The sequence below is a fragment of the Mustela nivalis genome (assembly GCF_964662115.1).
Source record: "Mustela nivalis genome assembly, chromosome: 14".
NCBI lineage: Eukaryota > Metazoa > Chordata > Mammalia > Carnivora > Mustelidae > Mustela > Mustela nivalis.
In genome coordinates this window covers 20054276-20070421 of record NC_139033.1, presented here as the reverse complement: position 1 = coordinate 20070421, position 16146 = coordinate 20054276, and the positions used below count along the sequence as shown (strand labels likewise).

The window sequence follows — 16146 nt, the reverse complement described above, 5'->3', positions numbered from 1 at the left end:
CCAGGAGCGAGGTGGAGGTCCCTGGGAGAGCTGGTCCCAGACCCGGGCTCTGCGGGCGCGCGGGCTCCCTTCCTCACCGGGGACCGTTCTCTGTCTCCAGGTCGGTCCTGCTGCAGCTGGAAGGATGTAGCCACCCGGTTGTCATGAAAGGCTTGTGTGCCGAGTGTGGCCAAGACCTGACCCAGTAAGTACGGGCTGCTCGCGGTGGGGGCGGGGCCTCTGGGCCTGAGACACGGTGACCCACAGCTTCGAAGGGGCGGCCCCCCTGGCGGCAGATGACAGGCGCCTCCTTACCGGCGAGTCAGGTCCGACTCCCCGGGAGGCGTCCTTTCTGGTTTTAGTTCCGGAAGCCCGGGCGTGGCGGGTGTGCTTTCCCGGTGCAGCCAGGCCCCATGCAGCCAGGCCCATGCACGTCCGCGGTGGGCCTGCACCACACAGCCCCCTGGGCTCCCCCGCCCCGCTGCCGGGCTCCCTCGCCCGCGTTTGCTATGCAGAGTGGCATGGCCAGTCCCTTGTCACGTTTCCGTGCGGCCGTCACTGCTCATTTCTGGTGACCTCGGGGAGCGCTCGGGGAGAACTCTCCCGCCTGCTCTCAGCCCGCAGGCCGCACTTGGGCAGCTGGCAGCGGGAGGAGACCCTGCCCCGACCAGCCCTGGCTCCGGAGTGGGGGTGGGCCTCTTCGGCCCGGCGCCCCGTGTGCGTTGTGCGGCGAGTGGGTGGGTTCCGGGGGTCTGACGCGGTGTGCCTTCTCGTGTCTGCAGGCTGCGGAGCAAGAACGGGGGACAGCAGGTGCCTCTGTCCACGGCCACGGTGTCGATGGTGCACAGCGTCCCTGAGCTCATGGTGAGCTCTGAGGTAAGGCCTGCCTCTGGCGGAGGCGAAGCCCGAGAACGTTTCCTGAGCACAGTGGGGCGCCTCGGGGGGGACCTCTTGCCCCGTGCGGAGAGCGGCGCGCGGAGGCACCAGGCCTGTCGTCAGGATGGTTTCCGGGATAGCCGCTGGGGAGACGGGCGACTGGGGTCACCTGCCGTCTGCCTGCCGTACGGAAGGCTGCGCTCATTTCTTTCCCAAAGGGATCTGCCTCCTGGGGAGGCCCAGCCCCGCCAGCCCGAGTCTGAGCTCCCTGGGGTGCTATGGCTCCCGCGGTCCCATGGCCAGAGCCGGAGACTGAGAGGGGCTGAGGGGAAGGTGTGTGCCCTGCTGTGTGCAGAGCAGCTGGGCTGGGCACAGGCAGGAGCAGATGGCCGCCTGTGATGGGAGAAGTGTCAGGTCCCCACCGGCAGGGCTGGGGGAGTGGACGGCGGGGACACACACACACACGCCGCGCGGTCCTCAGGGGCAAGCGTACGGGGCAGCATCCGGGAGCCCGCAGGTGGGTGTGCTTGTGAGTGTCGTTGCTTCGCACGCGTTTTGAGGGCCTCACGGGCAGTGCGGGTCGAGGCGTCCTGACCGCGCTGTCACGGGCCAGGGCTGCGGTGCAGGGGTGGGGGCCGGCAGGACGACCCTCCCACAAGTGCTGGGGACGCCGGGCCCTTCCTGTGAGACCGTTTCAGAGCCGGTGACACGTTTCTCAGTGTTGCACTTGTCGGGTCTGGGCTTTGGAATGGTACGTACCAGCTTTATTTTTGTGTGGGCAAGACAGGATTTTGACCTCCGTGAATTACTGAGCTTTAAACAAATGTACATACGGAAAAGCATGTGAGTGAGTGAGTGAGCCGGACACAGACAGACCTGAGAAGCTTGGGCATGAGAGGAGAAAGGGTCCCCGCTGCTGCTGCCGGGGCGGAACTCTGGCTGGCCGTGTCCGCGGGCCCTCTCAGCGGCAGACGCGGCCTTGCCCTGGCTGACGGAACCGGGACCAGGAGCTCGTCTGTGGCAACGGAGACCGAACTGAGAAGGCAGAAGCGATGTGCACCCCGAAACACGGCTTGCCGGCCGGGGCCCCTCCCCAGCCGCGAGTCCCACGCTGGCCCCATAGGCCACCGTGGGCCGCGCCATCTGCAGGTCTCTCCTGAGGCGAAGCGGTGTCCGCAGCGTGGCAGGAGGCTGAGGCAGCGCTGCCGCAGCCCCCCGCCCGCCTGGTGCCCCACAGTTGGCCGCCCTCCTGCCTCGCCGCCGGCCTCGTCCCGCAGCGCGTGGCGCTCAGCCAGTCCTCACTGACCAGCTGCTGCAGTCCGCTGCTTTCTTGTTGGTTATCACTGAGTTACGGGATTATGTTCGGAAATTCTCATGTCACAGAGGTGGCTCGAGGTGGGGGGGGGGCAGGCCGTGTGCCCCGGGGGCTGTGTTAGCGCGCAGCGGGGCTGCCGGCGCTGTGGGGCGGGGAGTGGCACAGCCACTGCCCTGCTTCCTTCTGTTTTTCCTGACAGAATCGGATTTGGTTCTGGACCCCGACATCCACACTTCATGATCTTCCTTTTCATTCCGCCTTCAGCAAGCTGCGAAGCTGGCAAGGGAGGACCAGGAGCGGCTGCACCGCAACAGGAAGCTGGTGCTCATGGTGGACCTGGACCAGACGCTGATCCACACGACAGAACAGCACTGCCAGCAGATGTCCAACAAAGTGAGTGCCTCCTGGGGCTGGAGCCAAGGCCTGTGCTGCCGGGCTCGCGTCCCAGAGCGGGTCTCCCCGGCAGCGCCGGCACCCACTCCCCGTCTCCCCGGTCACTTGGCCCGGCCATCGCCAGATCCGCACATGGCGGGGTCGTTGGGAGGGTCGAGGATTTGGAACCTGGAAGACCCGAGGCCCCTGGGTTAGGTGGACAACAAAAGAGGGACAGTCTTGGTGGGGGCAAAGAGGTGGTGTTGGGCCTCCAAGGACAGCTGAGATACCGGGACTAGGGGCCCAGGTGGGCGCTGGGTCTGCACTCAAGAGCCTGGAGGGAAAGCCTGCGGGCCCGCGGACGTGGATTTCTCGGAGAAGTAAAGGGTCGGGGAACATCCTTAAAACCCCCACATTCCGCCTCTTCTGCTCGGTCCAGACGCTGAGAAGTTGACGTTCTTCTGGCCCTTTGGAAGGCGCTCAATAGCATCTGCTCAGGTGGCTCTCCGAGGCCTGGGACCAGCTTATGCCCTCCTTAACAGAGGAGGCCTCACCCACACGGAAACCATCGTTTTCAGAATCCTTTGCTGTCGGGCAGTCGATACACAGACTCCGGGTCAGACATTAGGCCGTCAGCAGGTCGGCACCTGTGGCCGAGCCCCGTGGGAAGGCCTCTGACGGGAGTGGCGTGGCCAGGCCAGCAGCGGGAGTGGAGGGATGGGGGAGGTTGGGTCACAGCGCTCGGTGACCGCTGCGTGTCACCCGGGAGTCGTTGCAAACGTGGCCGGAAAGCAGTTTGGCTTTGTGAACACATGCGGTGACGCTGGCGTCCCTGGGCCATCCCCACAGTCCCACATGTGGCAGGGTCCTGCTGCCACGCTGCTGCCGTGGCAGTGAGCAGGGACGCTCTCCGCTCAGGCCCGGTCCCCTCTCCCGAGGCAGCCTGTGCCGTTTGGCAGCCTACGGTGCGGTCCAAGTCTGTGATACGAGCGTGTGACAGGAGGGGTTCGGAAGTCCTTTGGACTTTGTCATTCCTGAGAACTCTGCTTTGCGAGTGTGGTAGCAAGTTGGAGGACCTTGCGCAGAGAGAGAGGGTTGCCGCGCGGACGTGCCGGTGTGTGTGCTGGCCCGCCAGCCGCGGGTTTCCTGCACCTTTGAAGTTGGCGCTTCTCATTCACTCCACAGAAGTTGGGACTCGCCGTGGCATGCCTGTTGCTCAGCTTGTGTGATCTACATGCTGAAGGCGCCCTCCCGCCCGCGCAGACAGGCCGAGGCTGCAGCTGGCCCTGGGGGGTTCCGACCTTGCCTCTGCCCCTGCCCGGCCCTCCGGTGCCACCCTGGCCCGCGGCAGCTAGAAAGGCGTGTTCAGTTCTGAGCTTTGGAGATCCCAGCTTGTGTTTTCAAGGACGTTTCTGCTGCACCTGTGCTGTAGGGGACCGTGGCTCTGATCCCACGTGTGCACGTTTTCAGAGAACAGCCGCGTCCTGGGCAGGTTGACTAGTTCACAGCTAGTGGAAAGCCACTTAGCATCTGGGTCGCTTGCTTTTGTTTTCAGTTCAGCATATTTTTACTGAGAAAGTTAATGATAAGCAGAATGAAAAGGATCAAAGTTTAGCTTCTTTAGGAAAGTGAACTTAACTGGTGTATTCATCATACGTAAGCAGGTTGGTATCACTGATTCTGTGCGTCTGCTGAAGGGGGTTCAGGATACCGTGTCATCTTTTGCGCTGTGTTTGTGGGTTCATAAACTAGCACTTACGACAGCCGAGGAGCGGGACTGAGTTTTGTCGTTTGCCTCCATCACGGCCTCGGGAGGACGCTGCCGGCGGGTCCCTGGAGACCTGCTCGGTGACCTGCTGTGGCTCAGCTCTGCCGAGGCTCCTGATTGAGCAGGACGTGCACATCCTCACCCTGGGACGCTTGCTTTATCCTTTGCCAGGAGAAGACCGTAGATGAAACAGCCGAAGGGTCTGGCGACGTCGCTGAGGCCGTGGCAACGGGGTGCTGTCCTCAGGGGTCCTTCAGCCACCAAGGCCACTCAGTCCCCTCCGTGGTGACCTTCGGTGTCTGTCGTGGGTGGGCGCCCTGCGGGGTGCGGCCTGGGGGTGTCGTCCGGCAGCGTCCGGCTTCTCACCAGCGTGTGTGTTCCTCCAGGGCATCTTCCACTTCCAGCTGGGCCGGGGCGAGCCGATGCTGCACACCCGCGTGCGCCCTCACTGCAGGGAGTTCCTGGAGAAGATCGCCCGGCTGTACGAGCTGCACGTCTTCACGTTCGGGAGCCGGCTGTACGCCCACACCATCGCAGGTGCGCGGCTCCGCCCGCCGTCCCCTGTGCGGCCTTGAGCTTTGCGTGAACATCGTCCCTGGTGGGTTTGGTGGGCTTCTTGCAGGTGGAGAGAAGAAACCCAGCTCTCGCAAGCTCAGTTCGCTCTCGGAGCTGGCCGTTGCTTCCCCAGACGTGTGGCTGCTCGCACTCTGGTCGGACGCATGCTGTGGGCCGGTCCGAAAGTTGCTCAGGACTGCGAGTAGGTGGAAGAGTAGAAACTTACTTACGTGAGCAACGTCAGGTCGTTTAGCTCATTGGTTTGGAAATCCCCAGGAATCAGGTTGCTGGTGTCTGTCCATACCGGACAGTCGGAGCACAGGCGTCCTGGCTGTCTCTTGTGCGCGATGGACGCGCTGGTTTGGCGCTGGAGCTGTGCTGGGCAGCGTGTGTGCGGAGCCCTTCTTGGGCCAGGAGTGGTGCGTGCTGTTGGCAGTGCTGCCTGGGGACAGCAGGGCTCCAGCCCACTCTGACTGTCCACGAATGTTGGCCACGGCACCTCCGTAGTCATTCCACAGTGGCCACATTAAGTCCTTCTTCGTGGAAGTGTTTTTACTGGGGTCTTGGTCTTTTTTGATGGAGAAGTGGCTTTTGAATCCTCCTTGAACACATAGCACCTTTGTCATCTTCTCCATGAGCACAGCAGCCGTGTGTTGGAATCCCATCATCTTGTGTTTGCCTTTGTTGAGTGGCAGCCTGGTGTCCCCACTCCATGCCAGTGACCAGTAGCACCCCAAGGCAAAGGAGTGGTTGGGTCCTCGGGTGCCCCCTTTGGGCTTTGCCTCCTGGCCGCAGGATGATCTGGAGCCGTGGTGTCTCTCCAGATCTCCGGCCCACGGAGAGGTAGTGAAGATAATACTGATTTAGGGAGAAGGGCCTGGGGTGCCGGGGACCTGGAGGCCGAGAGGACGTTCCCAGCGGCCCTGGGGCAGTCTGCCTCTTCCTTGTGTCCGGCTTCGAACTCCCGCGTCCCAACACCTGTGGACACGTCACAGGAAGTACCCTCGCCACAGGCCAGGGGACCCATCACTGCCAGGTGGCTGCCTTTTAGCATTGGCGACCGCGTTGCGCCCACCCGAGGACTTGGGAGGAAGCTGGGGCCCATGGGATGTGTGCCCGGCATGGCTCTGAGGGGGGTTGGCCCTCAGAGAGGGTCGCTGGCATGGAAAGGCCTCGGAGCTGGGGGAGTTGAGTTTGGAATCGGTGGGTTTGACCGTGGACGGAGGAGGCTGGAGGTTCTGCCCTGGTGTGTAACCCCCACGGCTTTTGTAGCTTCCTCCTCCTGTCAGGTTTCAGTTGGGAAAGTTACCATTTTCGCAGGGTGTATGTTTTCAGTATGATTAGGATAGATCCATTTTTGTTACAGCGAGTAAGAGGTGGGGTGCTTTTCGTGGATTGGATCGTAGAGACCAGCCCCCGAGTGGCATCGGTGTCCACACAGAATGTGTGTGTTCTTTAATGAGTAAGAATGCGTGTTTGTAACATTTCCTGTGGGCGCGAGCAGTCTCTGTGGTAAGTGCTGCTGGCTTGGGGACCCCACAGGTGTTAGCAGCCGAAGGTGGCCGCCCTCCCCTGCTATGTGGCTGGCCTCGCGTGTGCAGACACCAGAGCATGGGGCACCTTCTCTCCGACAAGGCGTGAGTCAGATGTGTGGTCTCGGGGTCCTGCTGGGAGGTGGACGGGAGGCCAGCCTGCTCAGCATGCTGGCCGTCAGCAGCGGGCTGCGTACGTGGGCTGCCGCGTCTGCCGTCACGGCGCTGACAGGGTCTCCCGATGTGCAGGGAATACGGTCGGCTTGTTGGGGTGAGCAGGACAGGCTGCTGGGCGCCTCGTTCCCTGCCTTGCTTTGCAAACAGCCCAAGGCACAGGGAAGCTGCCCACAGTGGCAGAACCGGAATTTTGGGGCCCAGCCCCTCGTATACGTGCAGCGTGGTGGGTAGAAATGACGTACTCACGCGTTTATTGTCCCCACAGACACCACGCCCCCGGGGAGTGATGTGAAGCTTTGTTTAGTCCTTAGGTCCTGAGCTCAGCCAAATTCCAGGTCATGTTAAATTCAGCAAATGGTTAGTGAACAGAAGCCCTTAAAGATGTTAAGAGGAACCGTAAGTGAATCATGGTCCTACCAAGAGAGACTAGAGCGTTTGGTGCCAGTATGGGACGCTTAGTGTCCCAGTGTCGTGAGCAGAAGGGGCTTCACCGCGCACAGAGAGGGACATCAGCCTGTCACATGTCTGACCTTGGTTTTTTCTTCTTTTCAAAGGCTTTTTAGACCCCGAGAAGAAGCTTTTTTCTCATCGAATATTATCGAGGGACGAATGTATTGACCCATTTTCTAAAACGGGGAACCTCAGGTACGTACTTCGTTGTGTTCGCGAGGCGGCTTCCTGCCCAGTGTCCAGCGGACAGCGCGTGTGGCCGCAGTTCTGTGCTTCTCGGCCCTGCTCCCGCTTCGCACGGCGCCAGAACCCTGCTGTCCTCTAGCTGGGCTCCTTCCTCCCCCAGCTCCCCCAGTGTCCAGGCTGTGCTGGGCTCCCTGGCGGGCTCCCAGGGCATGTGGCCAGAGCCCCACAGGTTGAGGGTCTGGGGAGGGGGAGTGAGAGCAGGGCTGGAGCAGCGGGGAACGGGAGGTGGCAAGCAGAGGGGCCAAGAGCTCCCGCAGGTGCAGGACAGCGGGAAAGGAGCGGGTGTTGGTGTCTCACAGTTGTGTTTCCCGAGGAGCTGCTGCTGCTCCTCTTAGTTTGTTCCCAGATCCAAAGTCACAGCCCTATCTGCTCCTGGTTCCGTTCCCTTAGTCACCAAGTGCCTTGTGAGTCCTGCCCTCTGTGCTTTCACAGTGGGCGCGCCTCCCCCGTCCAGAGGCTCTTACACATGTTCACTCTGTCCAAGGAATTTCCCCATTTCTACCCAGAATGGTAGTAAACCCCCCCCCCCCCCCGAATGCCCACTCTCTCTCCCTCCCATCCAGCACGGTGTTCGCTGTAACGCGTTCCCGTGCGTGTGTGTCCCGGCGATGTTTGGGCACTGACACTGGCCTCGGGCCTTCCGCCGGAGTGGACCATCCTCCCGCACGTTGCGTGTTTCAGATTTAGGGTGTCGACACGCGCAGGGACCTATTCAGAGCCGCAGGAACCAGGAGGAGAATCTGAAAGTCTCTGCTTCAGAAACCGACCTAGTTAGCATCCGAGCACGTGGACGAAGACAAAGGAACGTGAGGGGTGTTGTCAGTCATGGCGTCAGGGAAGCTCCCCACGGGCACAGCGCCAGAGGGCAGCAGCGTGCTCCCCAGCGGGCGTGGGTGGCCAGCCTGTGGCGCGTGTAGGTACAGCGCCAGCTCTTCTCTCTCTCATCTGGAGTTCAGTGTGCCAGAGAGCGTGGGCTGTGTAAATTATTGTAGCTGCTTTCTGTTTTACTTGAGGGGAGCAGGCTCGGGAGATACTGTTACTCCTGGATACGTGAACGTGTTTTCTCGGGTAGTCTCCGCCATTGGCAGGTACAGAATGGAGCAGTGGCAGGCGGGCCTTGGGGTTTGCGCCCAGCTCCGAGACAAAGTCCGCGTTGAATTCTGAATGCTGCGAGCTGTCTGAATCCCGGAATCACGGATAGAGAGTTTCATGAGACCATGTGAGGGTAGCAGTGTGTGCCTACATCTGTCAGACGGCTGACCCTTGCTAGCATGCCTGCCGACCCTGTACGTTCTAGTAGCTTTTCTGGACTTGAGCAGAGACCACGTGGGTCCTGTGCTGCAAGAACCCACTGTTTCTTACAGAGGGCTGCCCTCCTGCCTTCACCAGGAAAGCCCCTCGCCGTAGAGCGGGCGCCTGCAGGCCGCCCACAGGCTCGTCTCCTGCGTCTGTAAACGTACTGGGATGGGGTGTTTGTGTGTCCGCTTCCCCGGACGGGACATGGTCCCCAGACGCTAAGCTCTGGCTGCAGCCCCATCAGGGGCAGCGCCGTGGAGAAAGCGCGATCGTGTTAACGCTCCTTTGTCTGGAAACTTGGAGAGTTTCAACACGAGCTGAGCAAAAGGCCTTCAGCATAGTTTCCATCCGTTTCCGATAAATCTGCGATCTGCTCGCTACCTGTCGAAGACCATCGTGACTTTTAATTGATTCGTCACTGTTGTCGTGAAGTGTGCTAGTTCTGGTTTTTACTTCTAGAAATCTCTTTCCCTGTGGAGACTCCATGGTTTGCATTATTGATGACCGAGAAGATGTCTGGAAGTTTGCCCCCAATCTGATCACCGTGAAGAAATACGTCTACTTCCAGGGCATAGGGGACATCAACGCCCCCTCTGGGTCTCGGGAGTCCCAGGCAAGACGGAAAGGTGAGGACCTTCCGGGCGGCGGAGGAGCGGTTGGCATAGGCTTCCCGCCGCTGCTGCGGCTGCGTTGTTTCTGTTTCCTCCTATTTCTGTCCTTACGGGCTGGTGCTTAGTTAGAAGAGTGAAAACCAGGATGTTTGCTTTCCACTTTGGTTTTTGGTTTTCTTTTTTTGTTTTGTTTTTGAATAGCATTAACCTAAACGTTTTTCCAGTTGGACGAAGACTGAAGAGTTAGCGTAGCTCGTTGTGTCTGAATCCGCCTGTCATCCCAGGTTCTCTTAAAAGGCGGGATGGCGGGAGTTGGGCCGTTGCGATCCTTGGAAAGAGCGAGCTGTGGGGCGAAGCAGCTCCAGCTGCTGGTGGTGGGCGCTGGGCCTGGGCCCGGAGCCTGCAGGGAGCCCCCCAGCTCAACCTGTCTGGCAAGCGTGAAGCCAGAGTCTGTCTGAGGGGACTGGAAGTGGCTGTGTGAAGTATGTCTGATGGTCTTCAGGCTCTTGGAGGCTTGCGGGGACTGCGGTAATGACTTAAGAGCTGGAGGCCCAGGCTGGGTGCTGTAGGGCCTGAGGGGAGATACGCTGCGGCGTGCAGCCACAGCAGGGCTGGGAAGCTGCCCGCGGGCCGTCCATCCACAGCGGGGAAGCCTAGCGTGTCCTCTCCATTTCTGACCGTTGTAAAACCAAGGCAGAGTGACCACCTGTGGCCAGAAACCTGACAGCTGGAGTTTGCTGAGCCCAGGTCTAGAGCATGGTCAGAGCCAACACGGGGACAGGGGCTGGGGGGGTGCCATTACTTTCACACTGGATGCTGACTAACAGTCACCTTTTCTTTTGTGCACACCTGTAGTAAATCCATCTCCAAGAGGGGCCGATGTTCCAGAACAAGCTCTGTCTGTCAGGGAGACCGAGGGCCGGCCAGGCTCTGGGGTTGAGCAGAGTAATGGCCTTGGGAAGCCCACGAGGGAACTCAACGGGAGTGCTTCTGCTCGAGGGGACTGGCCCCTGCCTGGGCAGGAGGAGGAGAGAGGCAGCCGACCCATTGCCCGTGGCCCCTTGACTGATGGCAAGGGGCCCCCAGTGTGTGCTCCGCAACCTGATCGGACATTGCTGGAAAAGCGGGCTGCTCAGGGCACAGCAGGCGGTGACCTGGACTTTGACCTTTCCAGTGACAGCGAGTCAGACGCCCAGTCATTGTCTGATGGTGAAAGTGGGGAGAAGAGGAGCCTGGAGAGGCCTCAGGGAGCGCACGGTGCGGGCAAGGTGGTGCAGCGGGGCGGCCCGCCCGGCCCAGGAGGGGAGAGGCCATGCGGAGAGCCAGCCCCGGGCCTGCACCCCGACGTGCAGGAGGAGGGTGAGCGGGACGGCCTCTGCGGGCTGGGCGGCGGCTCTGCCGACCGGAAGGAGGCCGAGACGGAGTCACAGAACAGCGAGCAGTCCGGGGTCACCGCGGGCGAGTCCCTGGACCAGAGCGTGGAGGAGGAGGACGAGGACGAGGACGACGGGGACGGTGACGACCACCTGGTCCACCTGGAGGACATCCTCGCCCGAGTGCACTCTGACTACTACGCCAGGTACGACCGGCACCTCCTCGGGGACAGCCCCGAGGCCCCCGACATACGGAAGATTGTGCCGGAGCTCAAGAGCCGGGTGCTGGCGGACGTCGTCATCATATTCAGCGGGCTGCACCCGACCAACTTCCCGGTGGAGAAGACGCGGGAGCACTACCACGCCACGGCCCTCGGAGCCAAGGTCCTCACGCAGCTGGCGCTGGACCCCAGCAGCCCCAACAGGGCCACCCACTTGATTGCGGCGAGGGCAGGTAGGTGCGCCAGGCCGGCCCCCTCCCGCCATCCTGCGGGGGCGGGGCGGACACGGAAGACCCCCGTGGTGTTCCCGGGCGGGGGTCTGTCCGCACTGGCCACTCCAGAAGGGCACGGTTGTGTGTCTGTGCGGAGCTGTCAGAAGCCTCGTCCTGAATCCTTGCCTCTTACGTGTCTGCTGCTGGCTGCGTGTTGGTGGCATGGGCTGTTTGTGTCCCTGCCTGGGTGGGGGGCGGGTGTGTGCACTCCAGGTATGGGCGCAGCACTCCGTGTTTCCCAGCCGCCGCCCGTCGGGCTCCTCTGCCTGCTGTGGGGGGGCACATGTGGGTCGGGCAGAGGAGGGGGATGGGGAGTTCATGATGGAGCCCAAGTACCTTGGCGTCAGCACACACGGTTCGGTGGGGAGTGGGCAGCGAAGCCCTGAGAAGAGCCAGCACAGAGGTTCCGGCTGGAACCACTTCGTTCTAAGGGATGAGGTTGGGAAAGTCACTGTAGCAACGTCCCCCTTACGCTCCCGGGATTTCAGTCCAGGAAACAACCCTTCGGCGACGGGCAAATTAAGAAGAAACACACGGGGCTGCTAAAATAACCAATCCTCACCCGTGATGGTGCAGTGTTTTCTGAACCAAGACCGCCCCCAGCTGCTCAGGCACTGCTCCTCCCACGCCTGCACCTGCCCAGCCGGCCCTCCGAGGTCACAGCCTCCTCGTGGGGCCCACTCGCCCGCCAGGACTGAGCTACAGGCTCTTGGGTGGCCCGTCCTGGTGCGAGACGTGGGAAGATCTTAACCGGGAGGTGGGAGCAGGCTTGTTGTCTCCCTCAGGCATCGCACATGGGCAGTGAGCCCAGGGGCGCGGGGGAGGAGGCGTGGGGCTCATTCTCTGCCTGTGGCTCCCCCTTGCCTGGGTGTCCACCCCTCACCCTCCCCAATCTCAGTGTCCCGGCTTGTTCGCTTGGGGACGCTTGATGGCTGACAGTGCTGGTAGCCGGCCTGGCCTCTGCGCCCTGGGCACAGCACAGGGCGGTCCGCCTGCGGCGGGTGGGACAGGTGTCCTCACCAACTGTTGAAGAGCCTTTCCAAGGACACAGACGCGTGTGTGGCAGGGACGCACCCACACCGCATCGCCATCCTCCGCTTGGTCAGCTTTCACCCTGGCCACCGGCCGCTGTCCTTCAGCAGGGGGCACTGGGCGCGGTACCGAGGTGACCTTGGCAGAGGGGCTGGGTGGGGCTTGGAGCCCACAGCAGGGAGGCCCAGCCTCTGCCGAGGCCCCGCCCGTGGTCTGGGGGAAGAGATCTCTGGCAGTCGGAGGCAGGCCTTGGACCAGTGGGACACTCCCCACCGAAACAGACGGGTGCCTGCTGGCTGCTCTGCTGGGGTCCGTCGGTCCGTCACATCCCTCCACTGCCCGTGGGTCCTGTGAGACCCCACAGTGGGTCCCTGTTTTGGGGGGCGGGCAGCGGTGGTTGGAGTGAAGTCCCAGGTTTCAGACACAGAGATGGTGCCGGGCAGGGTTCAGAGTCCGAGTGATTGGAGGCCACCAGGCGCCTGCAGCCCAGGCTGGACTGACAGAGCTGGTTTCCCCGCAGGCACGGAGAAGGTGCGCCAGGCCCAGGAGTGCGGGCAGCTGCACGTGGTCAACCCCGACTGGCTGTGGAGCTGCTTGGAGCGCTGGGACAGGGTGGAGGAGCAGCTCTTCCCGCTCAGGGAGGACTACGGCCGAGTGCAGAGGTGAGCGCCAGCCCGCGCCTGCTGCCCACTCTCCCCCGAGCGCGGGGTGCTGCCAGCGGACGCGTGCTGCGTCTCCGGGACCAGCAGGGCCCGACCCTATAGAGCTCAGACTCCCACACCGCCACCTCCCGAAAGCCCGGTTGTCCCCTGCCCGCCGGGTGATGCTGGCAGGGAGGACCGACTTGCCTGCGCTTCCTTCCTGGCCCGGGGGCAGCGTCGTGAATGACGGAGGCCCCACGGAGGACCGGTGGCCAGGGTGACAGTGACCAGAGCGAGGGGCGGGTGGGAGCCTGATGGGTCTAGTGGTTTTGTGGGCCTGTGGGGTGACGGTCTGTCTGTTGAAGACGGCTTGAGAACACGCGTCCTGTTCTCTGTCCGACTTCGGCTGTTGTGGTCAGGGGTGAAGCCCTGAACCTGGCATCAAAGGGGCGGTGATTGCAGTTTGTGTGAGGCTCCGGGCTAGGCACGGGGCACGCACTCCGCTCGTCCTTGTCTGGACAGGCCTGCAGCTGCGGCCAGGCTGGCGGCCGTGCCGGCGCGTGTTCACAGCCCTCGCTCTGTCCGCACAGGGAGGATGGCCCAGCGGCCTTTCCGGACCGGCAGGGCGCACCACCGGCTGCCTTGTTCCACCCAACGCCTGTCCATCCCCGGGCCCAGGCTGGGCCGGACGTTCGCATCTATGACGCCAACACGGGCAAGCTCATCCGGAAAGGTGCTGCGGGCCCCGGGCCCCCTGGCTCCCTGGCAGTGCACGCGGAGCACTCCTCCTTCAGGTACATGAGTCTGCGCGGCCGCGCCGCGGCGGGGTGCCCAGGTGTCCGGCCTGCCACACTTGCTGAGCGCTGACCCGCCGGTGCTGGCGGAACGTGGACTTGGGGCTCTGCCGTACCCTGAGCTGGGGTGGGCTTCCCTACGGAGGCACTGGGCCTCGTGCAGGTTCTGTTCCGTCCTGGTCCCCGACCCTGGAACGTTTCAGGCCGGGGTCTAGCCCCACACTCGCGCGTTCGCTTTGTGGTTTGCCTGAGAAGCTCTTCCAGCTGCAGACCTGACCTGCACCCTGTTGTCGGCCCTCATCCCCCCGCAGGAGACCCTCCGCGCCAGTGGCCCCTGGTCCGTCCCTTCTGGAGGTGGGAGGCGGCGGGCAGGGGTGGCAGGGCCAGAGTGGGAGCCAGCTCTGGGGTCCCCTGGTGCCCATCGCACTTTCTGGCCCAGATGAGACTGAGGAGGCGGTTGTGGCAGCTGCTTGTGAGCAGAGACGTGAGGGAGAGAGGCCTGGCTCGGCCAGTTCTGCCTTCTCCCCTCGGAGCTCTGACACCGCGCAGATGCTCCGGACACGCTCTGTGTGCACTGCCTCGTCCCATACACTGCGAATGGTCACTTTTACTGCTGACATGTTTCCTGAGATGCTGCGCTCAGCCTGGTTTTGAGCTTCCTGCGTTTGGAGGGAACGTGTGGGGGGCAGGGCGCTGCCCCAGGGGCCTGGAGGGACAGGCCAATCTGCTCGCTGTCAGGAGCGAGGTGTTGGACCAGGCTGTGTGGGCACAGGTCTGGGGTGGAATGCAGATTCCGTTAACTCAGGAGGCGCCACTGACTCAGTGCCTGTCGGAGGCCGTCAGAGGGGCTCTGGCCCCAGTGGGAGGCCAGCCTGGCAGCGGGAGGACCACGTGGCTCCGGAGCTCTCGGGGCTTTCTGTGGCCGGGGCAGTCCCTGAGATGTGGTCCAGGTAGAGGCAGGTGTGAGTAGATGCTCCCAGCAGGGGAGAGCCGGGTGGGGCAGTAGGCGGCGTTCCGCTCACGGGTGCTGGGCTCAGTGCTGACTGCCGGGGCCTGAGCATGTGGATGGTTCTGCGCCCCCTCGACCAGCCCTCCTCTGGGAAATGTGCTGCTGGAGCGTGGCTGTGACGCGTGGCGGGCCTTTTATCGGTCTTTTGTCCTGCCAAGTAAGAATCGCCGGAGAAGCTGTGGGTGGGAGGCACACGGCTCAGTCTGTGTGGAGTGAAGCCAGGCCTCTGGGCTCTGGGGACCAAGCTCGGGGTTGAAGCGGTCAGCACGCTGGTACTTGGGAGAGTCCCATAGAAGGGGACAGATCTTTTCAAGTAACAGTGTTGTGCTTGATGAAGTCGGACGGGCAAAACAGGTGGACGGTGGAGAAGGTCAGCAGAGACTTGTAGCTGATGCGGAAAACAAAAGCCTGTTCCGGAACTGTGAAGTCGCAACCTACAGTTAACCGGAGGACAGTCCTCAGAATCCGCGCACGCTGGATGCCGCGGAGAAGAACCGGAAGGAGCCGGGGCGGGTCAGCATAGGGCCTTAACGTCTGCAGGCGGCACTGCACCAGGGAGAAACAAATCCTCAGATCCTGTAACTTGTGACCCAAGCTGGGTAACAGGAAACAGAATCGGCCGTCATGGTCAGGGCTCTCGCTTGCAGGGTTGTGAAAGTGCAGCTTTTGTACGTGCAGTGAGAGTGTATGTATCCTGTGCCGTTAACCACGGGTACCGATAACTGATGTTCAGGGTATACGGTTAAGGTCCTCCAAAGCGTCCAGCAGCCTGAGCTGACACACATGTTCAGGTGACAGGTCCGGCGTGCACCTTGAATGCGAGTGTTCACACACGGTAGCAGCAGGAGAGCAGCTTGCCTTATTTGCCGCACGTACAGCGGGCTCAGTGAGCTCATGGGTCACAGGATCGTGTGAGTAAGAAAGACGAGGCGTCCGATCCCACACGGGTCGCGGACAGCGGCTGACACCATGAGGCGGCACTGTGTGCTGGGTGGACACTGGGCGCATACTGGGGCCGCGGGCAGGGTCCGGCTCTCCTGGCCCGCTGTGAGCTGGGGGGAGAAAGGCAGAGCAGGGAGACCCGAGGGAAGACGGTCCCAGCGGGCTGGGCGCTGGCAGGTGCGTGAGGACAGCTGCTTCCCCGTGGCCATAGCCGCGGCCACCAGAACTTGAGAAAGCCCTCGAGGCCGCAGTCAGCACAGGGCAGGGCGAGGGAGGCCAGGTGCCGAGCCGGGCAGAAGCGGGTGCTCACGCGTCTCCCCTCTGGAGGAGCTGGTTGTCTCCTGAGCACAGGCACGCTCGGCTCCCTCAGTGGTTTCCTGGGCGTAGGCTCTGCGACCCTGATGCCAGGGGCCCGCGTGCAAAGCCCTCGTGCATGTGGGCACGCTGCCGGGACGCTTGTAGGAAGCTGGTGCTGACGCCGTTGGTTTGCTTGTGCGGGACACTGGGGGGTGCCAAGAAGAGGGTCAGTCGTGGGCAGGCAGGTGGCCATCTGGACCCTGTGCTGCCGTCTCTGGGGGAGTGGGAGGCTGCAGTGCCTTTCTCCCCCACTTCACGGCCTTTGTTCACAGGTGTTTATGCGGTGGAGGGGGAGCATCCCCGGGGTCGCCCCATTTCTTGTCCTTCC

The 16146-nt window shown here is 62.5% G+C and overlaps 1 protein-coding gene across 5 annotated transcripts in view; it reads left to right on the top strand.

Annotated features, from left to right (window-relative positions):
- Window positions 1–16146, top strand: part of CTDP1 (CTD phosphatase subunit 1) — a 49645-nt gene that overhangs the window by 11376 nt on the left and 22123 nt on the right. For all 5 annotated transcript variants that reach the window (XR_014303008.1, XM_082699947.1, XM_082699948.1 and 2 more), the window contains exons 2-10: window positions 101–184; window positions 762–855; window positions 2435–2563; window positions 4697–4847; window positions 7129–7219; window positions 9026–9192; window positions 10033–11004; window positions 12596–12737; window positions 13307–13510. Coding sequence is in view for 4 of the 5 variants with exons in the window: in XM_082699948.1 (XP_082556074.1) it covers window positions 101–184; window positions 762–855; window positions 2435–2563; window positions 4697–4847; window positions 7129–7219; window positions 9026–9192; window positions 10033–11004; window positions 12596–12737; window positions 13307–13510 (2034 nt within the window). In the remaining variant the exon portion in view is untranslated. The remainder of the gene's footprint in view (window positions 1–100; window positions 185–761; window positions 856–2434; window positions 2564–4696; window positions 4848–7128; window positions 7220–9025; window positions 9193–10032; window positions 11005–12595; window positions 12738–13306; window positions 13511–16146) is intronic.